The sequence below is a fragment of the Strongylocentrotus purpuratus genome, unplaced genomic scaffold (assembly GCF_000002235.5).
Source record: "Strongylocentrotus purpuratus isolate Spur 01 unplaced genomic scaffold, Spur_5.0 spur5_scaffold_4, whole genome shotgun sequence".
NCBI lineage: Eukaryota > Metazoa > Echinodermata > Echinoidea > Camarodonta > Strongylocentrotidae > Strongylocentrotus > Strongylocentrotus purpuratus.
Window position 1 is genome coordinate 35784508 of NW_022145610.1, and position 27886 is coordinate 35812393.

General features: G+C 36.0%; 1 protein-coding gene across 4 annotated transcripts; it reads left to right on the forward strand.

Moving 5' to 3' along the window:
- The first annotated feature begins 249 nt into the window (after positions 1 to 249).
- LOC588410 (calcium-binding mitochondrial carrier protein SCaMC-2) lies at positions 250 to 27880 on the forward strand. Of its 4 annotated transcripts, XM_030997927.1 has the most exons (11): positions 250 to 560; positions 3779 to 3993; positions 8081 to 8158; positions 13114 to 13225; positions 15013 to 15090; positions 17283 to 17441; positions 19293 to 19445; positions 20893 to 21000; positions 24766 to 24933; positions 25114 to 25261; positions 25830 to 27880. In XM_030997927.1, exons 1-11 carry the CDS (start codon positions 363 to 365, stop codon positions 26000 to 26002), a joined length of 1590 nt encoding a protein of 529 aa, XP_030853787.1. In that variant the 5' UTR covers positions 250 to 362; the 3' UTR covers positions 26003 to 27880. The 4 variants fall into 4 exon arrangements, with proteins under 4 accessions (XP_030853787.1, XP_030853788.1, XP_011679771.2 ...); XM_030997928.1 differs by lacking the exon at positions 8081 to 8158; XM_011681469.2 differs by lacking the exon at positions 15013 to 15090 and having other exon boundaries at positions 251 to 560.
- Positions 27881 to 27886: the final 6 nt, after the last annotated feature.

Sequence of the window (27886 nt, forward strand, 5' to 3'; positions counted from 1 at the left end):
CAAAAAAAATTACATATGGTGCTTCTAATATGACATTGTCAGTTTTGGTATGTTGAGTTGAAAAACAGTCTGCGCAATTTTCAAATTTAGGAAACTACGGAAGTCACATCTAGTCTATTGGAACGCGCGCGGTTTACATGATCTGTGAATGGTGTGTATGTGTGCACGTTGTTCATGCACCCGCGCGTGCGTGCAGTTCAACGAGATTTCCACCATAGGTTTTGTACGTAATTTATGGAATATATTACGCGCGCGCATATGCCATACACACGAATGGGCTTTGGAATATCGTGGACACCGGTGGTTTTTGTACAAATGTTGAATCTTTGTGAGATGAAAATACAAATTACTAAATTATCGCAATGAAAGTCGTCGAGGTAAATGCCAAAGGTGGCACTCCACCCGTCCACCCCGATCACGAGTTGTCACCAGAGGAAGAAGTAAGATATTCGGAGTTGTTTGGAAAACTAGACGTCGACGGTGATGGACGAATAAACGTTGATGATCTGCAGGAGGGTCTCGTACGAATGGGAGTTCATATGGTTCCCAATCATGCCGAAGTAAGATCCAAATTTGAACACATTTAGTCATCGTAATATGCATGCAATCACATTTTTATGTTGTAGATAAAGTATAGTTCGTTAAATCATGTCTTATTGTTCAATATGGTACTCGTAATTACAACTACTGAGTACTGGCCTAGCCTAGTTCACCGTGTAAATGTGGAGCGGCTGTCTTTTGACCAACCCCCATTCCACGCCACGTCGAGCCCGTATGTTGGCGCCGAGGAATAAGGGCGAGGCCGGGGCCGGGATGGGTGGCCGCGCCGCTTTATTTTCAGAGACAGGGGTCGACTAGACTATGCAGTCTGAATACACAAAACTAGCCTTATAGCATTTGCCTAAAGGATTAAACTAAATTAGTTACAACAAGGCAAGATCAAGAGCCTTGTCCTTGACCTTGTTTTCAAATTCAACTTTGTAGGCCTAGATCTAACTTAGTTTTATAACAAAATAAAAAGTCAACAATTAATATTTAATAACCATGTCATTTTACAAGGTTTTGTAGAACCAAAGTGCAGGTTCAACTAAAAAGACGTGAGAAAAGAAAGTGGTAATGAAATTTAAACTCACCAATAAGGAACTAAGAAAACTGGAAGTAAGGAGACTGGAAATGATCCAAAACTTGAAGTGTCTTCTCGTCGAAGTACGAATTCACTACGTAGTCTCGACGATGAAACACTCTGTCAATTCAACAAGGCAAATGCAATACACAATCTTATCGGAAGCTTCGACGAAAACCGAAACTATCAGGAATATATATACAATAATAAGATGTGCTCAGAAACAAAATGGCTGCCTCTGGCTAGCCCAAGCGTAAACCGAAGAAAAAGAATGAATAGCCTACTTGGCGAATTAAACAAATAAAGACTCGTATTTAATCCAGCGAAGAAAAGAAATACTACCGCAGACGATTAAATAGACCGAGAAAAATACAACGTCGCAAAAATCGTACGCGATATGCATGAAGTAAGGAAATGACTAAAACCGTAGACACGTGTAGCTCTGATGAGTACATACGGGATGAGTGGCGATAATCACGCTGCTTAGCCAAAAACACAAGACTATGGAACGCCGTGATTGGCGCTTAAAGAAAAACAAACCATGGAGACCACAAATGTCATATCGCAGGTGCGAGGTTACTTAAAATATGCACGTAATTTACAAAACAAAAAGGAAGTGCCGATATAAATGAAGGAAGGAAATGCCGATATCTTGTAATTTCCGAAAGTTTGTTGACCCCACAATAATTTGGTGTATGGATCACTACAGTTTCATGACCTTGCACATGAAACCTGTTTATTAATCTGACCGGACTCGTTGGCTTCTTTTTAGTCAGAACTGTCTGTACTGGTACTGGTTGTGCCTCCGTACCCACATTCTATAGAAAGTCCCTCCCTTGACCTTATTCTTAGATAGATGGTGGTGGTTATTTTACCTGACTGCTAAGAAAGCATAAATGTTGTAAGTAAGCAACCAGACAGCCGATGGCTTTAGGTCCTCTCAGAGGGACCTGGTAATGAGGGTTAATGCCTTACCAAAGGGCACTCGACATCGACTTGGTTTCGAACCTGGGTTACCGGATTATGAGACCACTGCTCTATCGACTGAGCTATCGCGCCTCATTATATTCTTATAAGTTATATAGGTCTCCACTACTACTAGTGACGAAGTCGAAGTGTGTATCTTGATCTTACTCATCAAAGATGCCCATTTAATTTTGTTCTTTAGTTTGTATTGCCTAGTTTACTATTTATTGGAGCATATGGTGTGGATGATGCCATTGGAAAAGAAGTCTGCCCATAGCCCCATACATTTATTGACAATGTATAGTTGTTGTACTTGACCAAAATTGATATTTATTTATTTATTTATAATAGACCATTTTAAATCAATAACTATTCTGTATTATATACAATAGGCTTGCGGGTGCACCATGTGAGAGAATGAGAGGGAGGATTGAGGAGTCCTAAAAAGGACTCTCTGTAATCTTTCTTGAGGGTCTGTAGTCCTGAAAAGGACTGTTTGATATAGTTTCGAAAAAGACTCTCACATGGTGCACCCGTAAGCCTATTGTATATCTACATGATCATCATGCATGCCGACACTTACAAGCAGCATCTATTCTGTATTAATGCAAAACCACACAAGGTCAATTTTCAATATCATTTATGGGCGTGAAAATATGGAATAGTATACCATACGATTTAAGAGGAATACGATCTAAAAATGCTTTTCGGAAGGGGTTAACGAAACATCTAAATACTTTGAGTTAAACAAAAGTTAAAACTTCTTGAAATGGCAAAAAGAAATCTCGGATTAGAAAATGTCTAAAAAGATCACTAGATAATGATATATTTTTTATTTACTGTATGTTTGGTATTGATACGGAAGTCAACATACATTTGACTTCCATGTATATATTAAGTGAGGAATACTTCTAAAGGACTATTCTATTTCTTTGTTTACTTTATGTTACATGTATATAATGTAGTATAGTAAAAATTTAAAAAAAAAAAAAAAAAAAATAGTTTTAAAACTCTTGCCAAAGACAGGGAACCAGACTCGACTAGCACTTGTGCTAACTTCTGGTACCCCCTTTAACAACAAAAGTGTACACATAATATTATATTCCATTTGTATACGACATACTTTGTAAAACAATATTTATATTATTCATGTGTAATGTTATCGATCTTGTGTTATATTGTTATATTTTATGTAATCATGCTTGATACATTATGTTTTACTTGTTATTATTTTTGTTGTTAATAAACTCAAATTCAAACTCAAACTCAAATTAGTTTACATGCTGTTTTTACTTTTTACCCATGCACTGCCTGCTGATTGACAGCTCATAGTCATACTCAGGTAGCCAAGAGGAGAAAGTGGTGCACCATGTTTTGAAATATATGAAAAGTCTATCCGAACAAACAATAACAGTTCTAAGTAACCCCAAAGCTATTGGAAATAAAATGGACTAAGAATCATCTAGCATCTGAGACTAATTGTTGGAATTTAGTCAGGCTGCTATTATTTTAGGTCACATTATTCAAGTTGGCATGTGTATGAGTGAATTTCAGGTATTTTATCGGCATTTGCCATTATTCCCCAGTAATTCTTGCCCGGGAAAGTGCCAACCCAGGCTCTTACATGTAAGCTACATTTATATGTACAGTGTACACAATTTTCATGTCTGTATTTTCAATTCTTCACAGAAATTTATGTCAAAGAGCGATCAAAACAAAGATGGACATTTGGACTTTTCAGAATTTGTTCGCTATGTGACGGAGCATGAAAAGCAGCTTCATATCGTGTTCAAGAGTGTAGACCATAATCAGGATGGAGCCATCGATGTGGATGAGATCCTCCTCTCGCTCAAGAAGCTTGGGGTGTCTGTTAGCAAAGAGGAGGCAGATAGGCTTCTTAAAAGGTAAATATTTACTGTGATATTTTTTTTTGGAGGGGGGGGGGGGGGAGGGATAAGGGATGGTACATGTTTGATATTCCATAAGGATTTCCAAAAAATGTAATGAAATCCATGTGACTCTAGTATGAAATCTTAAGAAAATTGAAATTAATTTACTGCTTAATCTCTGTTTTTTTAAAGACCAGGGTTTTGTTTCATAGTTTTATTTATTTATTCTGTGTAAAAATGTCCAGAATAGTTTCTTCATTCTCTTCAGTAACTTTATTATTGCAATCTGCTCATATCTGATCAGTCTGTACATGGAACACATACATGTAGATCTCTGTTATTATCAAGCTCTATTTATATAATAGTTGTAATATTTTATAGATTACAAATTGAAGTTCTGTAAAGCAGGACACTAGGCTTGATGAATTAAAGCAGATCAAAGGGGTCTATCCACCAAAACATGCTGCTCTAGAATGTTTTGGGTTCCATGCTGGTATACAATATCAGCTTCAATAATTATAATTGGTTATTACAATTTAATGTCATGAACTTCTTACTTGATACAATTCAAACTTGAGTGCCATGTGGAAACTATCCTCTTGTGCATTATGATGTTTCAAATGATTATTGTTCTTTTATTTGTTTTATAAATGTTTTTAGTGGTTTTGGTGTTACAGTTTTTCAGTTTTCATATTTTCAAACTCTTGCCAATTTCATTGTTTTCCTTGAAGATCAGTTATCAGTAGTGTGCTGTTCTTAATGGCTGGTCATCTGATAATGGAGCCAATTTTCTTTTTTTCTTCACTTTTTCTTTTTTTTTAAACAAAGAAAGATGGTACAGTAGTTGTTTTATTGTTGATTAAATAATTCTGTTTCCAATGTTGATTGTTTGCTTCTATGTAGTACTGTAGTATGTACAGGTACATGTACATGTACATGTCTGCACATATTCTTATACAGTAAATTAATACTTGAAAAACATAATTTTCACAGATGTACATGTACAGTACATGTACAGTATATTAAGTGGCTACTATAGAAGTACATGTACGACATTGTACAAGCAGATTCATGTACAGCCAACCCTACTCTTCCTTTATTGACTTTTTCCATGATTGTCTTTACAAACTAAATGCTTGTATGACCTTGAGCAAGGTGACATTGTGCCCACCATAATACAATCCTTATTCCCATTGTACAGCAATCATCCATTGACCAAATGACCTTCACACTAGTGCTGTAGCCGAACCGCCGAACTGAACGGAAGTTCGCCGAACATGGCACTTCCGAACCGAACCGAACCGAACCGAACACAAAGGCCTGGTTCGGATGTTCGGCAAAAAAAAAAAAAAAATTTTGAAAGCTAATAAACTTGTCATTTTGTACCTAATTTTCATGTCATGATTGCTCATTTTATATTTACTTTTTTCCCATTTTCCGCCTTTGTGATATATGCCTATCCAGTGTTGGGCGCGACTTCACTGGCGCCATTTAAATCCCAAATCCTGACCACGCTACGTCGCGATCGCAAGCCATGAACAAGAATACAATCATGTGCGTGATCAAAATAAGTTCAGCTCAAACCCATTCAACAAAAAAAAACAAAAAAAATTAATTCTAACAATATCGGACAAATTTTATAATATAAATAATGAAATAAATATATATTATAGTATGGTATTTATTTATTTAGGAAAAATAGGAATTTTATATTTTTCCTATTGAAAATAAAAACTTATAAAAAACAGTTACTGACGAGCCTGATCGAGTCTCTATTCAAGATGGCAGCTTTCATGACTCTAACAATAGACAACAACCGTCTCGGAAAATCTTTAAAAAATATCATTTATTGACAAATTGAAAACATGAATCTTTTAAATTGAAAATAAACACGATTCAAGACGGAAATACGAATGTAAGTAGTATTTTTCTGCACAAATAATTACGTTTAGAGCAGTTTTTTAATGTGAAATTCGTGCTGGTCGGAGCAGTGTGCAGAAGTCCTCCGTGCTGGTCGGGCCCGGCAGGCCGGCCGGCCCGCCCAGTGCCGACCGCCGTGGCTAGTATAACGCTGCTTGCTATTATATTACCGAACCCCGAACCGAACCAAGTTCGGGTGAAAAATTGCCGAACTCTGCCGAACCGAACCGAACACGAACATAGCGTCTGACTTACAGCACTACTTCACACTGTCCTTCAGGTAACTTGACCCAATATCAAAGGCATGAGGTGCAATCAATGCTGATGCAATCAATATTGAACAGTTTGAAGGCTGCATATTGTACATTGAAATGAAAATGTAATTTTACATTGGACATACAACTGTACAGTAGGAGCATTGAGTAATTTAGCCTTTGAAAGCCCTTCTGAAAAACCTCTGGTGAAAAAAGGAAAACACAACTAATATTCACCTCTGCAAAAGTAATACAAAAGTAGTTCTCATTAAAAAAAAGTATTCAAGTATTACATTACACATGTTCATGTACATGTAGTAGTTGTACACTGTAATTAATACAGTTTCATAGCTTCATATTCTGTTTTGTAAGGAACTTGTACATTCAAAATCTGCAATATTTACAACTTGTTTTGTTGGATTCAATATTTATTTGTATTTCATTGTTTGTTTGTTGTTTTTGCTATTTTTATAAACATCTTGCAATTCCTTCATTCAAATCTGTTATTTGTATTGAGTTACAAATGTACATGTACATCAGACATACTTTACATTTTGTACACATTGAGTTGTGTTGAGTTTTTACACTTCAGGAAAATTTTTATATGCTACATGTATTTGTTACAGCAATATTTTCCTTCTTGATCTACTGCTGGTATTGTTCATGTACATGTAGAGGTTGCTATACCATACCACAGTGTACACCATAGGCCTGTACATTTAACATGAATACCTAAACTGCATTCTCTTCACTTGTTCACATTTTCAGTTTATGAATTTAAACTCCCTTGTATTTTACATGCTCGACTAAGTCTTCCGAGGATAAGGATTTTGTTTTCCTCACAAATAGAGATTCATTGTTTAGGTGTACTGTACTGTACATAGTGTAGTACACTTGCTCATGCCTGATACACAGTGGTCAGTGGAACATCCAGAGTCCAAACTCTGTTTATTTTATGCTAGTATTCACCATTGTAATATATTGTATGTTTGTTTGTTTAATAGCTTCTTTTTTTCCTTCTTGTTCTTAGCCCCAATGTTAGTAATTGTTACACCTTGTGATTTTCTACCTTGGTCCTAAGGAATCTGTTTACGGTTTCACTGTTTTGAATGAGTGGCCGATTTGTGTCATGTCTTTCCCCAGTATTCAGCATTAATATTGTATATTTATTGTGGAAGCTACACTTGAACAACATCAAATGCCTAAAAATGTACAAGTACATGTAGTCATTAAACAATACTGAGCACTGCTTCAGTGAAGGCATACTCTATGCTACATTCAAGTTCAATGTCCTAATAATTTTTTGACTGAAACTCAAACCTCAAATGATGTAAACCATTGTGTGAAGGGTAGTGTAACGTTCAAATACAATATGCATTCTAGGCCTGCTTTCATATTATTGATTCTGTTGGTGTACATAATGTTTGATAAATTCATAAATTCCCATCAATTCACAAGGGGTGGCATTCCCTCTTTCATGCTTTATGACAGTATAAACCATAAATTTATCGGACTTGTTTTAATTTTAATAATAACATTTAAACCTGTTCATTTTTATTTTATTAATAACATTTAAATCTGTTCATTTTGAACAGATAACATTGGCTGACTAATCAATATAATTTTCCTCAGTTTTAAAACAAAAATCTATTTATTTTGGCCTTACATCCTTCTACAGATCATTTCAGGGTTTCTTGTTGTCCCTAATTGTTTTTTAGTTTACCCATCTTCTATAGATGTACATGTAGATGCTCATTCCCCTTGTTTATTTTGCTATTGCACTGTTCCCTTCAAATTTAGTTACCTTAACCCCCTTTCAATATTGCTTCATTAATATTCATATATATTTATGCTTTCATTGTCATCCAAGACTGGTAACCATTTCTCATGTCCTACTTCACCCTCTCCTCCCATATCTATCTACACAGGTTAAAGGGTTGCAAAGGGTGTCGTGACCACCTCCCAAATCATGGTCCCAAGCATGGGGACTTAGAGTGTGTGTGCTAGTAAGTTGTAAACTTGTATTGTTGGCAAAATCTTTTCATTCCTGTGTCAAATTTGCTGTATTGTTAGTTTTGGTTTGGTTCATTCAATATTTTTTTGTCATAGTAGTTTTTTGCTTGTGTATTCTGTGTCTTTAAAGATAAAGTCCATATATTGCATTCACTACATTTTTATGCTCCTGATTTTCATCTGGATTTTCATTTTGATACTTGTGTCATTTTGTGGCACAGGTTTTTTGTTTTTACTATGTACATGTATTTGCAAATCCACTGATAGTAGGCAAACATGACTTTATATTGAGAAGCTAAAAGTAAAAACTATGGTAGAAATTTTGTGTGATATGACAGGAAAATGAATAGTTTAATCTTATTGTACAGTGCTTGTTAGAGATCAAAATCATCTGGTGAATAAAATGTAAATATGATGATTTATTGAAATCTATCCACTTGGTTATTATTACTAGTGCATATTTGATGATTATTGTAGTACCAAGTGTTTTCTCTTTGGGTCAGATTAGATACAGTACCAGTAAGCAAAATATTACATTCCAACGTTTTCCCTGTAAACCTTTGAACAAAATCTCAAATTCTTTTTCTTTGATATAAAAGTGATTTCCAAATTATTAGCTGCTTGCATTTTATAATACTTCAAACTTTTAAAAGCAAGTTAAAGTTTCAATGAAAGGAAAAAGTAACCAAGTTATTTGAGTACAGTAATAGGATACAGTGTTAGCCTTCACTGTACACACTTGGAATTCTACACACCTGTATTCTCCAACATTTATTCAAACAGTAAGATATGTAAGCCTCATAATAAAGGATTAACCAGTGGGTACAATGTAAATTGTATACTGTATTGGTTGATGTGTTGTGGCATCAATGTGTGCCTGGCTTGATTGTAAAGAATGTTGATACGCTCATTTGTAATGCATGAGATTGAGATTAGATTGCTGTTCGGTGATATTGATAGTTTTTTAGCAACCTGTACATGTACTTTTTGTTCTTTTAGTAGAGGTTGGGTGCTCTGACATAATTTATGCTCATTTGACGATTGCTCCTGACTAAATTTCCTGGGAGATGTAAGGTTTGGGTTATGATTGTAATTGGGGTTTCAGATTGTTTTAGAGTTAGGTTTGCAATTGGATTTGAGGTAAGACTTTCAATTGGGTTAGGTTTAGTGTTAGGTGGCCAATTGGGATTTAGGTTAATGTAGGTTTAGGGTTAGACAGGGCTTGATACTACATGGGCTTCCAAAATCTAGGTCTGGACCCCCCACAAAACAACATACATGTATGGCTGATTATATTATTATTATTATTATTATTATTTGATGCATAAAGACTCTAAAAAGTTCAATTTGGACCCCCTTCCACAAATGCTAGTGTGGAGCTCTGGGCTACATTAGGTGTAGTGTTTGATGAAGGGTTTAAATAAGAAGTCCAGGTTCAATAGTCCAAGCATGAATGCATCAGTAAAATAGCCCACTAACTGGTCAAATAACTGGCTGTACATGTATATTTCATGAATGAACCTTACATTTAGCTTGTGTGGGATAATAGCTCAAGGTACATACTGTACATTTAATTATCCCAAGCGCGTTGGTCAAATTTCTGGCTGTTTTCATCATCAGTGTAAATCAGCTTTAAGAGCTAAGGGTGATTGAGCTAGTATACCCCAGTAGTGGGCTACATCTACAGTAGTTTCACACTGTATTGTTCATGTACTGAGCATGTATATAATGTAAGAATGTGCTGTTTATATGAAAACATGTATGAAGATGTGAATAGCGTCTAGATTACTCTTTGTTCATCTAGATTGTTCCAACGTGCCCAGAATGGCAAGAGGGCCTGTGACCTTTTTAAATCGACAACACTGTGCATTCACTCAGGTTGTGTACGTGGGCTGTCTGACAGACAGTATTAGGATGTGCAATGTACATGTAGGGGGAGGTGATGCCTGCTATCAATATCATCATGTGGGATGCACTTATCATCACCTAACATAAATTAGCAAGCAAAACTCCACCAACCCAGATGCTATGATGCTGTATGTACTCCAAGTGCATTTCAGCTGACGTGCTGACATGCACTCACCCTACATGAGATTGACTTTATTCTCTCGAGACGAAAACAAAGAAAAAATATGTAAATTATATTCACTACTTCACAAGCCTGTCTCATATTATGGGGCCTAACCATTTATGTGTGTCAGTTGTCTCATGGTTTTGTCACTCAGAAAACGACAGGTCCGTATATTTTTTTCTCATCATCCTCCAATTTACATCTACTAGGCAATGGGCATACCGGTACATTTATTTATGGTACATGTATACATTTATTTATGGTACATGTTCATGTATACATTTAGGGCTCTGTAACATATACAGGTTTGCAATCATTGCAAAACGACAACATTGATCAATTAAGATTTTTGTTGCATGTATTGCTAAAAAAGCTGGCCATGAACTAGTCACAATCGCATTTTAAATTTGCAATGGATCACAAACTTTTGTGTTTACAATGGGGCCCAGGTTTGTACAGAAGTAGCTTGTTCAATAGACAATTAGACATGCAGTTGAAAGTGATACACGTACATGTAGCTGGTTAAAATTGGGTCCTGTTTTCGTTATTCACTTGAAGACTTGAATGATATATTTCAAGAGAATTTTCAAAGTTGTGTATGATATGTTCAAGATTGATTTCATAATACATTAGATGATGATAGATCAGAATAGAAAATGCAACTGAGTTCTACATACATTAAATGTACATGTACATAGTGGAAAAGGGATAAAGTGAAATTAGAGTCTAGAAATAATAGGATATGTATAGGACTTTGCATCTACTGTATAGTACATACAAGAGGGCTGCATGGGGACTGGGCTAGATTCATAAAGATTTAGATTGGAAATCAAGAGAAATGGAGAGTTCACTCAGGCATGGGCTTACCTGTTGTGAAGCAGACGAAGAGGTAATGGTTGTTGTTGGGCAAACCATAATAATATGGGAGACAGCTACTTTGAGATTGTAGTAATGGAGAAGGGAGCGCAGGTTCCCAGGGTAGCTCATAATGCACTGACCTGGATATCTGTCTGTCTGTCTGGTGACAGGGATGCGCTCATGGATGACTGACAAAACAAATACACTAGACAAAGGTGCTCTTTCTCTCTGCCCCCCTCCCCCTCTTACTACACTGTGCGTACTTGCCCTTGTTTGAAAGAAATTTATGATGGTTTCACTTTTAGTTTGTGAAGAAGCTGATTGATATACTCTATTGTTCACTCAAGTATATGTAGAGCCTACATTGTACATGTACATTGTAAAGAGGAAACTGTGTGTGTAGTACATAATATGTAGTTTCGATTGGTTGATTAAATTGTGAAAGTCAGCATATTGGTGTACTATTATTGGACTTCATTCATCAGGACTTCTCTCAAGGCTCATGTTGTTCATCACATATTTTGGTGTATAATATTTGGACAGAATGATAAGAAATGGAAAAAGATTTATTCTCCCATTTCATAAACCCTTATTACCTGTTAAGTGTGCAGATTAGGAGCCCTAATTCAAGAAGAAATGACTTTGATGACAAACATTTGTGTGTAAATGAATACTAATTCAACAAATTTGGGGAAACGAGTGTTGGGTGCAACAAAGACCCTTTAGTGTATTCATTACCGTATTTGCCGGCGTAAAGGCTGCAGTATTTTTGGAAGAGAAAATATCAAAAAGTTGGGGTGCGGCCTTTGCGGCGAAAAGAGTAAAAAAAAAAAAAAAACGTTGCAACTCAAAACCATGAAACACAGCACGAATTTGTACATATGGGACAACAATGAAAGGTGATGGACATTTCTAGAATAACTGACTAGAATAACACATGTCTTACCGACAATTATGTGTTATATTTTTGAAATGAAGGGCAAAGTTTTGCCAATCTCGTAAATAAAATTCATAACTTACCAACCAAACTCAACTGGTAGATCTAGATTTAAGTTTTTGCCGTAGCTAAAGCAACTTCAATCCTCTCGAACGCGTGAGCAAAGCTATGTCGCAATACACAAGAGAAAGGAGCAATATATACATGAGAGAAAACTGCAAGTGATAGCATCAGTGCGGGTGGCCGAGCGGTCAAAGGCAGTGACTTTGGTCACATCAACATTTGCAGGGAAGAGTTCATATCCCACCTCCGACAATTTATTTATTTTTATTTTTAATTTTTTTTAATGTCAAAAATCGGGGTGCGGCCTATACAGCGCTGCGGCCTTATCGCCGGCAAATACGGTATGTTTGAAATAAAACATTGAAATGTGAAGTTCGGTAGGTGTGATTTGCCAGAACAAATTTCAGGCAGTTTACATGGGGTGGTATTCCGGTAGCGTGTACTAAGTTAGCGCGTACTTAGTTAGTTCACACTTTTATGGAGTGCCTGTTGCAAACTAATTTACCCTGTACAGATTATTTTAATCCTTCAATGAAAAGTGTCCAAAAAATAAATTTTGCAATGAAATGGGAAGAAAAAGATAATGAGTATGAACTGAATTTCAACAAAGTCTTTGGTAGATTATCTTTGTCATGAATATTGTAGGAGGAAGATGAAACCTAGCATTCCATAGAAGTGTGAACTAAAATTCTTGTTTAGTCTGGACTTAGTCCCGGCTTAACTTATGAGAATACCACCCCATGTACCTACCATGCATGGACAATGATGAAATACGCTAGTGTTTCTTTTTTTTACTTCCATGATTGATCAAATATGCTTCCTCTGATTAATCACTGACTCAAAAGTTTTATTTTCTCTTCCAAAGCTATTGAGCTCTACAGCAGGCTTCAAGCTCTAGGACTTTCTTGCTGATATATAAACAAACCCTCTTAATAAGTGCAGATGCAGCTACATTGTATTTTCATTTTGAGAGATGAAGGTGCAGACACTAAGATGAAATTTATCTTTACTTTTTTTAGTATGGACAAAGATGGAACCCTAAAAGTAGACTGGAACGAATGGAGGAATTATCTCTTACTACATCCCAGCTCAGACCTACGAGATATCTACGCATACTGGAGACATGCAACCGTAAGTACTCAAACTAATCATGCACCGGCATCCCAGAGCCATCTAAATACAGTTTGGCCTATATGCGATTCTAGTTGGACACAATCGGACGAATATTACAAAAATTATAGAACATACAGTATGCCATATAGTGTAGCTACATGTAAGTTGGACCAACTCTGTGTATAGATTGCTGTGCACTATCCTATCACACTTTAAAGTTTATTTATATTTGATTCTTTTCCTTTCCTGTAGACTATTTTCTTTACTAATCTGTTCTTTTTAGTTCTTTCTCGTTAATGGTAGGTCAGATTTTTTCTTTTTTCTTTCTTTTGCTCAGTCATAATTTTGCCAGTACTCACTGTTTTCACTGTACATAGATTTTGATTTAACCTTTGACAACAGACCCTGGTGGCTTAGAGTAACTAACAGTTTCTAGCATGAATGGTTTTGGAATGTAAACAATCTAGTTCTTTAGAACTCATCGTTGTATTACTTTAAAAGCCTTCCATTGTGCGGCCTCCATTGAAATCCTCACAAAAAAAGATAAGCGCTCCTCTCTTACTTGACTTGAAAATTGAAGGTTTTTTTTTTTGGGGGGGGGGATCCAGACTTAGATTTTGGTTGCCCATTTTTGTCCCTGAGGTAAAAATCACCTCCATTTTGATAGTGTCTTACGTGCACATCTGTCTTTAGATTATGCATGATAGCCTTTTTTTCAGGCTTATGGGATTTCCCCCGCTTTCAAGAAAGCTCTGTTATAAATACTAACACTTCCTCTCCCAGATTCAGTACTATCACAAGTTCATCAACAGCACAGAAAGTCAACTCTGCCTGAAAGATAGGCAACATACAAATACACAACTCTGGATCTTGATAGTTCAGGGTTAAAGGGAGTGGGGAGGAGGGGGATGGGCGGGTTTGAAGGGTACCAGTATTTTATTTTGTATTGGACTTGAATTGTAACATCCTGGATACAAACCTAATAACTCATATTGTGAAATTGGGGTCAGGTCGAAGATTGTTTTCAGCAGATGACGTACACATCATAGACACCACTAAAAATATCTCGCTTTCAGCAAGAAATAATTCACAATTCACAAATTTTCAGTCAATCACTGTCACATTTTCCTACCTGTATGTTTACTGAATTACTGCTACGTGTTAATAAGGCCAACCTAACAAATTGTATGTGCATATAATAGATTGAGTCTATTGAGATTAATGTATTGATAAACCTATTGTCCATTGTATGATCTATGAATGTTCTGTTCTGAATGTTTAGCATTGCTATTCTGAAGAATTCACTACTTTTCATAAAGACAAATGGGATCCAAGAAATTGCTGACATTTCTCAATACGTGCTTGCATGATCTGCTTATTAGATCCGCATGATTAGATAGCATAGCAATTACATAATTTTCAGTATCGCTTCTTAGCTACTATGTTTGATTTACTTTACTTACATGTATGTACTGTATGCCCTTTCAGGAAGTGCTTTTAGAATTTACATGTAGATCCTTCAAATATAAGTAAATTCACTCGTACCATATGATTTCCATAGAAATGTGGACACAACCATTGCTTTTTTAATGATTAACATACATAATAATAATAATAATAGCCTAATAGTCCACTCCAAATTTTATTTTATTATACATGTATAATATCTGGATATTAAAGCAAAACTATATTACCATTATCCGTCATGATTAATATTCAGAAGATGTGCATTTTGTCTTCTCTTGTGAAACTGCAATTTTGTCATGTTTGACTGTAAATGTTCTCTCTCTTTTTGCTTCTTGCAGCATTTCTATTACATAAATTTAAATCAATATTTTCATAGACCTCTTGATCTGGAATGCTTTCAAATTCCCCAACGGCTGGTATGGATAAATCTCCCCTCATTTAATCTTGTTTGGTGTTGCATGGCAGTGCACGTGTGGGTGTGTTTGTAAATATATATTTATGGAATATGGTCCAGGGAATATTTTGATCTTTCAGATTTAAATGAAAGGAGCAGTATAAAGATTGAAAATTTAAGCAGCGTTGAACATTAAGAAATTATGTCTTCACTTTATTCGCAATTTTGTTCGAAAATTAAATAGCTTCTGACATTTTTTGCAATTTCAACAAAAGTGCTTTATTTAATGGGTGACTGTATGGGGAATTTTGCATGACAAATCTCAAATGGGTGATGGGATACTAATTTGTTCTTCTTCATGTATAACCTAAAGTCTGCGACATATAATGTGCCCATTTGAGTATTTCATGTACACTGTGTAAAGGAAAAGAAAAGTTAAGGGTATGAAAGGGATTAATAATGAACTTGCAGAACTGGGGACATTTATGAAATTGATTTTTTGAATAGTGATTCCTTTACTAAGACAAGAAGTATTTGAGTTTTTACGAATGATTGCATATTATTCATACATAGTCGTTTTTATAGATAACTATCAAAGAAAGGTGTACATGTACAAGACACTTTATTGCTTCAAGATTATTTTATTTTAATAACAATTCTGTTTTCTTAGCAATTGCCTGGTGTTCAAAAAGTGACTTTAATCAGCAATACTGCTAAAGAAATGAAGTGAATTAAAGAGCTAAATGTGTGTTTCTTTGTTAACTGTTTTAAAGTAACAATACATTAAAAACTAGTGAAATGTTTATAATTACAAACCATCTTCCTTTTTGTGTAATCAAACAAATATTTAAAGAACCCTGTTACATGTACAGTGGTTTGTAAAAATGTGTGCCCAATTCATAATATTTGTATGCATCAAGTTTTTTATACATTGTACAGCGCGCGTCCTCTCTCTCCCTCTCCCCCTCTTCCTTTAAATTCAGACACCACGTATCAATGTGAAGATGTTACTTCTCTTTACACAATTCATAATACTGTACATGTTCTCCTGTACATACATGTAGCAAAATGTCTACTTATAGTGTTCTTGCCCAAGTACAGCCTGACCTAGTCAAACACAGGCCCATGATATTTGTGATTCATCCTCCACATTTTCAGTCAGGTTTAAAGTGTCAATAGTCTCCCCTACATATATATGATCACAACATTTATCGTCCATGGACATTATTGGCACACACCGTATCACCACCAATACATGTACATGTACTGTATACCACCATTTTCTACATCTTTGTTACACCCTCCTATTTTTTTCTTCTATAATTTCATTCGAATTCCAGAATCCATACATACATTTTATATGGTGGTACAACATACATGTACACCATGAATATATTGTATACTTCCTTTTTGCTTTCTAGGTGTCTATATACATGTATAAAACAGATCTTTCTTATTTCACACGCCCATATATATTACTATGACTCATTGTAAAATTAAGGTGGTTTAGTATTGTGTTTACCACTTGCACCACATGGCAAAATGAGTGATTTGAATTCAAATCCATATATGTTTCAAGTTACAGACTATTGAAATAATGGTGATAAATCTTTTAAACAATGATTTGAGTTGTGCCTTTCTGGCATTCAGTCCACAGAATTGATGCCAGTTTTCAGGCAAATGCCTTATTTCAGAGGACCTTATTTCAGAGTTTGTAACTTATTTTTGTCAGGTGTTTCAGGTACATGTGGAGGGGGGTGGGGGGGGGGGGGGGTGGGGGGCTTTAACCCTTTGAGTCAAACCATCTCAAGCCCTGTCTTATAAATGGGTTAGATCAATCTGAATCAATTACAAGCCCTCCATGGATTCAGTCAGAATTTCAATTTCTCTTCTTCTCATGTTACAAGTTTTGAATGATATCCCTAACCCACCTGCACCTGATTTAGATCTAGTGTTGCAATTAATGTTTAACTGAACTAGAGTTGCAATTGATGTGATAAAGAGCTGTGACCGATATCAAACTAAAAATTAATTGCAGTAGATTCCGATAAGTTGCACTCCTTCAGGTTCCAGAAACATTTATGATATTCTTACTTTTTTTGGCACTAAAATATTTATAAATGAATAAATAAAATGAATGCATAAATGAATAAATGAATAAATAATAAATAAATAAATTACTCTTTCTGTGTGTGCATCCTTATCATGCTGTAGTTCCTTGACATTGGTGAGGATGTGATGGTCCCTGATGAGTTCACTGAGCAGGAGAGACAGACAGGGATGTGGTGGAGGATCTTAGCTGCAGGAGGAGCAGCAGGAGCAGTCTCAAGAACAGTCACAGCACCACTGGATAGGTTAAAGGTCATTCTACAGGTAGGTCAAAGGTCATTGAGGACTATCACATCTCAGTGAGCATCTAATCTTCACTATCTTGTATACTAGTAAAGCCTTTCCCATCAATGACATAACCACCTGATTTGTACGATTTTATGTTTCATGGTCACTGCACCACTTGATAGGTTAAAGGTCATTCTACAGGTAGGTCAAAGGTCATTTTGGACTATCACATCTGTAGACATCTCATAGGGCATCTTAACTTCACTATCCTGTATACTAGTAAAGCCTTTTTCCAGAATTGATGCAGTAACCACCTGATTTGTACAATGACTTTATGTTTTACATCGTGTTGCTAATTTAGAGCCATTAATGATTAGTCAAATTTAAATAGATCTTATTCGAGAATTGCACAATACTGCACTGGAAATAGATAAGCATTTTTTTTTCTTTTTCTGCTCATGTATGATGTGTAATTCATAGCATTCTGGATCAAAAGATTAGGCTAAAAGAAGACCTTGCACTGTACTGCTCTTGAAAGACAGTGTCACGGTGGAATTCTACAAACCGTACTTAGATATGTACAGTGTTTGTAGGAATAAGCCTTTATTAGTAAGTGAACTGGTATGTTATCAATCACTCACTACTTAATGATCCAAAGTAAATTTGATATGTATATTAATGTGCAGAGATGAGAATACATTATTACTTGTTCCACCAATAAAAACGGGTACATTGTTCTATTTGCTCTGTCTCGAATTCAAGATAAGCAACAGGATTTTGAATATTAGCATAACTTTTCAATGAAAAAAATCAGTGCTTTATGACTTTGATAACTTCCTTACATCTCCAATGTTGTTTGCTTTGTAGTCACTGGTTTTCATGTGAATTTGAGTTGAAACCCTTATCCATGTCATGTCCGACCAACATGTTCAGTACATATTTTACATTTCATCAAAGAGGTTGACTCTTGTTGAGTGTGTATTATTAAGTTTGTCAATAAAACACAGTCATAGGAAGTTCAATCATATCACATCATTTTATTGCACAATCATTATGTGTGTATCAATGTCATGCAACGTATTTGGCTAGCCTCTGTGTTTCATACACTACGCATCAATCCTGTGGAAATACCTGCTTGTATCTGAGTTCAAAGTACATCAACAAGATACTGCCTTCTCTATGAAAACTAAATGTAGTAGTTTGTTATACTTTGATAGTGTATTTTTAATAATATAGTGCTGTGTCATTAGCTGCAAAGGGAGATAAAGTACTCAGAATGTAAATATTTGCATTCATAGATCTAGATACTGAAATACGAAGCATGGGCTTCACACATGCTTCCCTTTCACCTATATCCATGTACAACTCATGTGAACATGGTGCTGAATAGATGTACCGGTATGCACATGTATTTACCTCTCAATTTAGTCCTTGGATCATAAGTCATGAAAGGATAGAACTGGGTTTTATTAATTGTGCAAAAAAAAAAAAATGTGTGAAAATTAGTTACCTACTTCTTTGGTTAAGATTTTATGTTTAAAAAACCCAGAATTGTTTTATGTGTATCACCATTTAAACCTCTATCTCTCTTTTTCTCTTTCTCTTTCTCTCTCTCTTTCTTTTTTTTTCTCCCTTTTCTCCTCTCCCATTCTGCCTGCCCCTCCTCTATTTCTCTGCCTGCCTCTCTTTCTCTCCCCCACCTCACCCTTTCCCATCTGTTTCCCTCTATCCCCTTTCCCTCTATCACATTTCTCTCTCTCTCTCTCTCTCTCTCTCTCTCTCTTTCCCTCTCTCTCTCCCTCTCTCTCTCTTTCCCCCTCTCTTCCCCCCCTCTCTCTCTCTCCCCCTCTCTCTCTTCCTCTCTCTTCCCCTTATATCTTCTCACAGGTCATAGGTTCCAAGAAGCCCAATATAGGAATATTAGATGGTTTCAAGCACATGTACCGAGAAGGTGGTTTTAAATCATTCTGGAGAGGCAACGGTATCAACGTTATCAAGATTGCTCCTGAATCAGCTATCAAGTTCTTGGCGTATGAGAGGGTAAATAAGTCCACTGTCCACAGTACAATCAAAATACTATGAAAATATGTTTCTTTGTCATATATTTACTCTTGTTTTTTACTAGAGGCAATTTTTCTTGTAAGATGCTGTTTGGATGAATGCTTGAATTGAATTTTTTTCGAATATATTTTTCTTTAAAGGTATAGACCAGTTCTGGTCATTCGATTGCATTATGAAAGAAACGTTATGGAATGTATCAGAAAAGGTTGATCATCTAGCATATAAGTATTGGTGTATACTGCAAGGTTCTGGAATCATCAAAATGATAAGAAAGTTGGCCCAGTCTTGGTAAAGTTAAGAGCACTGTACACAGAAAGATGTATATGGTATTACGCGATATCTATCCAGGCCGGATCGATATGATAATTTACCAAATATATCAATTAGTAGGCGGTTTCCCGGCAAAATTTGTATCACCACGTATTAGTCAAAACATGGTCTTTCACATGATTGGTAATAAGCGCTTCTATTTCAGTTTTTGAGAGGGGGCGTTTCCAAAACTGGATCATTATAATTATAATTATAATTTTCATTCTACAATTTGAAAAGTACTTTAAAAGAGAGCAGTAATAATCCACAGATCACTCCTACGCTATTTGGGAAGGTGGGGGGGGGGGGGGGGGGGGAGGGGTAGACTATTGAATATTGCATTATCCAGAGAGTGAGATGATATAGAAGCTGATGGAGAGGAAAGATCAGACTCACTAAATCCAATTTGTCTGGGAATGAAGCTGAGTCTTGTTGATAGAAGAGCTCCCGTTGATATAGTTGGTTCATGAAAGGTCATAAGAAATACATGTAGTTATAATATTGTGTATTAACAATGTTAAGTACCTCTTTGTATCAATGCTTATTAAATGCGAGTATAAATAATACAAAATGAATCTCAGTAAAAACGAAAAGGATGCAACTCAAGTACTGCTCAAGGGTTACAAGAAAAGTGGTCTTTTTGTACACTTCCCTGTAATACAGATCTTAACAACTAACATTGTTCAAGGGAAATTTGTGTTTTTATAGACAGATGATTTCTTGTTATGCTACTGGTTGTCAGTAAATAAGTTTTTACAGGGGAGTAAGATCTTGTTACTAGAAAGTGCACCCAGATCAGGGTTTATTACCTGTGATTTTCTACTTAGGAATTATTAATTAATTGTTCAAACAGAATTCCACTCGGACCCATTCTATATTGTCCATTTATCCTGTTGAAAAATAAAATCTTGCCATATTTATAGTGAGCAACTACAAAAAGTGAAGTAAAATCATAACTTGAAATGTATTTGTCAGTACATGTAGTGTATGAGTTTTATTACACATTAATATGCATAGAAATAATTATACTGATTATTTCTATTGGTTGATCAGCATTCATGCAAGTTTCTTTAAGTCGCTGAAGTTTTAACATTGTTATATCTTCATCTTATTTCAGATAAAACGATTATTACACACAGAAGGCACAGAATTGAAGGTGTACGAGAGGTTCGTAGCAGGAGCTTTAGCTGGAGTAGTAGCACAGACTACAATATATCCCATGGAGGTGAGTATCAAATGGCAGTAGAAACAGTATCTACTAATCATATGTACATTAAGGCTGTGCATAACCGTGTAATGAGGTACTCGAGTACACTCCCAGGCTTACAGATGAACACTCAAATATTCGCCATGTGTTTTTTGGGGGGTTTTTTATAATTTTTTTTAAGTCCGTCTTCGAAAACTCAAGCGATTTTACTTCATGTTGCAGTTGAAGGTGCCGATTTAATAATAATCATAATAGTAAACAATGCTGTTTTATAAACCAAAGATGACAGAATAATCCATTTACCTCCGAGTCCAAACAGAAATCCAGACATTTAGTCCCAGTTTCTGAGTGGTGAGTTGACAGTGATTGAGCTGGGAAATATTTTTTACCCGCGGTACCATGCCGGCGCTCCTTCCTGGGCACGGGTGAGCGTCGGCCTGGACAGTGCCAGGCGCTGGCAAAAAAAAAAAAAAAAATGGTGGCCGAGTAATTCGAGTACGAGAAATCGTACTCGAGTACCGTATATAACGGTGTATAAACCGCACTTTTTTTGCCGCCGAAAAAATTTCAAAGTCGGGGGTGCGGTTTATACACGGTACACCAAAAAAAAAAAAAAAAAAAAAAAAAAAAAAAAAAAAAAAAAAAAAAAAAAAATTTTAAAGTTTCAATTTATGTCCCTCCACCTGGCGCTATGCCTGGCAATGTCTCCCAGCTCGGTAATCGGTGTGTTGACTCACCACTCGGAAACTAGAACAACACTCAAATTTGTCTGTCATCTTGGTTTGAAAGTAATCTTTCTGATAGATCTCAATATGTAGTTTATAATAATAATTCCTCCAATTTTTCTTCTATTACATGGTGTACCACAAGGTTCTATCCTAGGTCCCTACTGTTTTTTAATTTACAGTACCGTAATGATCTTACACACAAAAAAAAAAAAATCTCGGCAAAAAAAAAAAAAAGTTTTTTTTTTTTTTTTTTTTTTTTTTTAAGGGCGAAAAAGAGGGGTGCGGTTAATACACGAGGGCGGTTTATACAACGTTATTTACGGTAGTTGTTAACAGCGCGAGTACTCGAGTATTTGACTACTCGCCGCAGCCTTAATATACATAGCTATTAGTTTACCAAGTGAAGGGTGGGCTACGAGAGGTTCAAAGCAGGAGCTCAAGCTTGAGCTGTAGCACAAGCTTCAATATTTCCCATGGAGTTATGATTTCAAATAGCTGTGGAAATTTACTAATCACGTCTACTCATCAATTAGTATATCAGGTATAGTTTCGACTAAGAGAGCTTGGGGCCGGGATCATCATGTTTCAATGTGATTCATGTACTTCTAATCTGTCAGTCCTTCTAAAGTTTTATGATTTTGTAGCTTTGTCATTATATATAAAGCGACCCCTTGTCGTGAATCAAAAGAAAAAAAACTTAAACTTGCTGTGTGTTCGTTCCACAGTTGAATCCTGTGTATGCTTTGTTTCCCTCATGATTCAATGTAAATCTGGCATTCTTCCAAACTGTTTCACTAAAAGTCACATGTTTCCTTCTCAAGGCAAAATGGATTCTACATTAATTCATAGTCTTGTCCATTAGACTGGTTGATCTGTTAAGTGTCTGTTTGGTTAGAGTATAATGAGTGCTACCATATAGGCCTATTTATGAAAACTACAGCTGATTTGCTTATAAAAAAAGTAATCCATTAACATGAATTTCTGCATGAATCCAATTACAAGGCTTCAAAGTCTTTTAGATGCAATAAAGGACAATTGTTTTGCAATCTTAAGCAATACTGAAGATCAACCAATGTGAGAAGCAAGGATGCCGAAAAGTGTCTTTAATCAACTTTATGTTTTTTATAAAAAAATGTTCATAGTTCTAGTTTAATCTCTCCCCTCTGGTCTGTAGATTCCTGTGCATTATGGTTAGAGATTCCATTCTCATGTGTGATATCACCAAACTGAATTCCCCACCCTGCTTCCACTCCTCCCCCTAAAAAAAAAAAAAATAAATAAAGAGAGAAGAAGAAGAAATTAAAAAAAACTCTGATCAGGTTTTTATTTTCCTGCTTATTGATAAACTGTGTTACATACCACAGGAAGTGGAGAAAGTGGTCTCTTTATAAGACTACTCTCTCACAGAAAGCTTCCTCAGTCAATGAAGTCATATTCATAAGGTCATGAAAAGGACACTATAGGGGTTGTGTACATAGTAGATACAGGTAGTGAGTGTCATGCATGTAGTATATCCTAGAAACGGGCACAACGTGGGTTCGTTCTAGGGAAATGATTATGCCTCATGCAGCTTTTTGTTCACTCATACTCACATCAAGAATTGTTATGCCTCCGTTACGAAGTAGCCGGTAGCCGGAGGCATTATGTTTTGCGTTATGCTTTTATTTGATGAAGTATCATAATTGAGTTGGTTAAATACTTGACTGGAGATGTAAAGGTCCTTTGTTCTAGCACCACTGCACTGGTGTCCTTTGGCAAAATATCAGTCTATATTTGCTGCCTTCTACCCAGGTATTAAGTAGGTGCCAGTATGAAGAAAATCCTTGGATACTGTGAGCACCAAAACCAGTAGCCTAACTAGAGCCGGGGTATTATTGGAGCTCCTTGAGCACCTTGCCTGATAGAAATGAGCACTGCAAAAATATCTGATACTATTATTATTCTTCAAATTTTAAAATGGATCCATGGAGCTTTTACAGCCAGGAGATAGATCTAGATAGTCTTGGAATAGTATCTTGAAAGCTAACAGCTTTTGAGTCAAAATTAGAATTAAAAAAAACGTATTTTTAAAAGAAAATTATCAAATCATTTTACTTTTAAAATCATAGAGAGAAACTGATTGCAGATATTTGTTCATTGTTTTTGTACTACTTCCTGATTAAGTACAGACCTATAGTAAAGGAACTTCTTTTTGGATTGTGAAACTGTGATTAGTTTGATTGCCTGCTCTCAGTCTCAAGGTATCCATTGTTTACATAGCAGTATTTTTCAAGGAAAACCTTTGTTATGCGGTGGACTTATTGGCAACTGATAGTTGGGATTCATTTCTCATGCTTTTGCATGTCACAGAATGATGGAATGTGGATCACTGTGGTATTTTGCCATATGATAAATGCAGCATAATTGCAAAATCTCTGAATATTTTTGGCTCATTTCTATTTATGTTTTCTTTCTTTCTGAAGAAGGAAAATATAGTGGGTTTTCAAACTTAAAGGCTAAAGGGTCTGTTTCAATATTTGCAGGGTAGAGTCACCTTGATCCCACATTAATTTTTAGCACCAATAATTACTTATTGTTTAACAATTACCGGTAGTAATTAACATCTAGTAGTTAATAATTACATTTACTTATTATTAGTGATTGTAAATAAGTGAAATTTTGGTACCACATAATTTTAAGTTAATTCTAAATTATGAATGCCCCTTCTAGTTCTATTATCGCGAATTTCCCCCCCCAAAAAACAAAAACAAAATTATTTTTTTATTTTTATTTATTGGGTTTAAATGTATTTTAAAGAGCAGTGACAGTGATCATTCATTCATTTCACATGTTAAAGTATAAGTATGTCTAGCATCTCTATTTTATATATGCAGTCAAAATACTGACAATTTCAGATGAGGAGAAAGCCTTTTCCAAAGCTTAGTAGCAATAATCTCGATGCATGTAATTCATTTTTAACAAAACTGAGGGTAAGAACAATATTTCACTGAACCACCCCTTTATCTGATTCACTAAAGCATCATTTTCTCCTTCTATTCTTCTTGACTCCTTCCAGGTGCTGAAGACACGGCTGGCGATCCGTAAGACAGGGCAATACAAGGGTATCTTGGACTGTGCAGTGCAGATCTATAAGAAAGAAGGTTTCCGATGTTTCTACCGAGGGTACATTCCAAACTGCTTGGGTATCATCCCCTATGCTGGTATTGACCTGGCAGTATACGAGGTGAGATATGATGCCAGTGTTGCATTCTGCCCTTTACTCTTCTTGAACATTTCACAAGAAGTACCAGAAATCAAGATTTCCTCGAATGCTACTATATTATTTAATTTTTATTAAACACAAATATTCCGCTCTGTATTACAAGTGTAAGGTATTTTTAAATGATAATTTATCTCTTGACAGACGGTGAAGAATTCCTGGATCAGGAATCATCAGGACTCACCGGTCCCGAATATAGCGGTCTTACTAGGATGTGGTACAGTGTCAAGCACATGTGGGCAACTAGCCAGCTATCCACTGGCCCTTGTCAGGACAAGATTACAAGCGCAAAGTAAGTGCATTGTTATTGCATCATAGTAGGGTGTTCTATCAACATTTGTAGAAAGATGTAACAAGAAGAAGACAGTTTTAAACCTTTGATGCTGTGTCGTTAAGGGATCTTTGAAGCAGACTTTTCATACTCTTTCTCCATTATCTCTCTGTCTGCCAAGAACACTTTTAAAATTCTTACATGGAATAGTGCTCTACGATTCTGAATGGGGTTGTTGTACCAGATTTTCTGATCATTTACTCAATCTGTGTCAACAGGTTCAAAGAAAAAAAAAAAGGGGGGGGGGGGGGGGGGGAGGGTTTACAGATACGATATGTATATACAGGAATGAATAAGTCTAATTTTCAAATTTGCTGAAAATCAAGTCTTTCTCCCATTAGTACTTTAATCACATGTGGAAATGACAAATTAGGTTTGTATCCAGTCTGCTTCTATCAAATAAATGCTGTAGACTTTTTTTAAATTTGTGCTATATGTATTCTTTGTACTATGATTATGAGTCACTTCGGCTTAAATAATTGAATGGCTCATGATTTACAATCTTTCTCCCTCCCTCTTCTAAATCCAGCCTCAAAAACGATCACCATGGGTAGCCTATTCACAGACATCATCAAAACAGAAGGCGTGAAGGGTCTTTATCGAGGCATCACCCCCAACTTCATGAAAGTTATACCAGCAGTTAGTATTGGCTATGTTGTCTACGAGAACACTAAGACTCTCCTAGGCGTCAAAGCGGTCTGAGAAAGAGATTGAAACTATTGTAGAAAGGGATTGATTGATTCTGCTAACCCATTGCCTACCAGCCAGCACCAGGTGATCCCTGTATTAACCTAACCCATTGCCTACCAGCCAGCACCAGGTGATCCCTGTATTAACCTTAGGGGAATGAGAGGATTCGGTAGTCAACGGGTTACAGGATGCTGAAGCAGAGCTGTGTGTGGCCTTGAATGGCTAAAGGACTATTTGAAGGATTCAAAGAAAGTAGTTTTGGAGGAGATATGAGAGCAGAAGGTATCACGTCAGGGAGACAGAGCTATGTAAAGGTGTGTGATTAAGCAAGCTTCAATGGATTCACTCTGTCAGCAGTGGACTGAGAACCACTAACTATTTGATGAACGCAATGTTGGAATGCTTGCCGATTTCCACGCAAGTTATAAAACTGAAATCAATACAATTTCAAAGCTGCAGTGTAGCTGTGGGTAGCTACATGTACCTGTTATAGAGAAGCAATTGATGCTCGGACACATTGCCTGTTTGGAGCCAGAAGGGCATTAGCTCATATAATGTAACACAGAGTTAAAGCCCTTCTAGCTCTGATCAGATGATATATGCAGTACAAAAGAACAAATAAGGTGTAGGGGCATACTGTACATGTTCATGCACTGCATGTTTGTGTGGTGACTTTATTGATATGACTGAATCAGGCACTAGTTTTTATTCGGGAGAAGGGGGGGGGGGGGTTAGAAATTGGATTTGTGTCATGCACAATCAAAATCTTTATATTTTGAAAGTAAAGGAGCACCATATTCTTTTAGCTGAGAAAGAAATGACTTTTTTCAACACATTGGCACCTATTTTTGTGTGAGAGCTAAACTTAACTTCATTGTGAAGACAGGATTACTTAATAGTTGGTCTGTACTGTTGTTCAAATCAAAACTTATTAAAGGTCAAAGGAAACCATGGATACATATTCTATCAATAAGAAGTGTGCTCATCTGTAAAGGTTTGTTCACACTTGATGCGGGAAAAATCGGTAGGGTTTTGGGCATGCTTTTTTTCTTCATATGTGGGTGGCAAGTGGGGATGATAAAAAGATTCTGCATGCAACACATGTTCTATGTTCACTCTTATTTGTTTGTTATAAGATGCATCATTTTTTAACAGCTGTCATAAACAACTATTTGACTTAAAAATTAATTTCAATGAGAATTTGCCCTCTTATTGCTGAAAGGGTATTGTGTATTTGAGAGGTCCATTGTCTGATTTTATATAGTGCTTTTTTCAGTAACAAGTAGCTGAAAAAGCACTGTATAAAATCAGTTATCATAATTACTCCTGCATTACCTCTTGCAATATCTTTCATAAGGCATTAACTACAAATAACCTCAATATTCATAGATTAAAAGAAATATTTGTGTATATTTTGAGCACTGTCTATTCCTATCAATGTGTGTGTGGTGCTCCTAAATAGGTACCGATATGTAACTTTCTGTAATTGAGATTTTTGAATAACAGATATGAGAAGAGCATGAAGAAAAAGGGTCTCTGATTGATCAGTACTACTGTGATTTAGCTTTTGCCTCTTCAGTGAAGCAAATCTGGTCCCCGTTTTATGAACAGTTGCCATTCAAAACGATCACAACTTGATATCCATCACATGTATGTATACATCGGATAGAACTTTGTTTTTTATTCAAGAATTTGTGATTGATGTAGAACAGTTGCAGCTCATAATACGAAGAAGGCCCACACATTCAAATGTGATTTGAAATTGAGATGGTATCACAAACCCACAAGTATGAGTATCATAATTGTATGCTTTGAGAACAACCACTCACCCACTGTCATTAACGACTAAGCTGCCACGTATGGTGGGATAATGTAGTGCCCCCCCCCCCCTAAGAA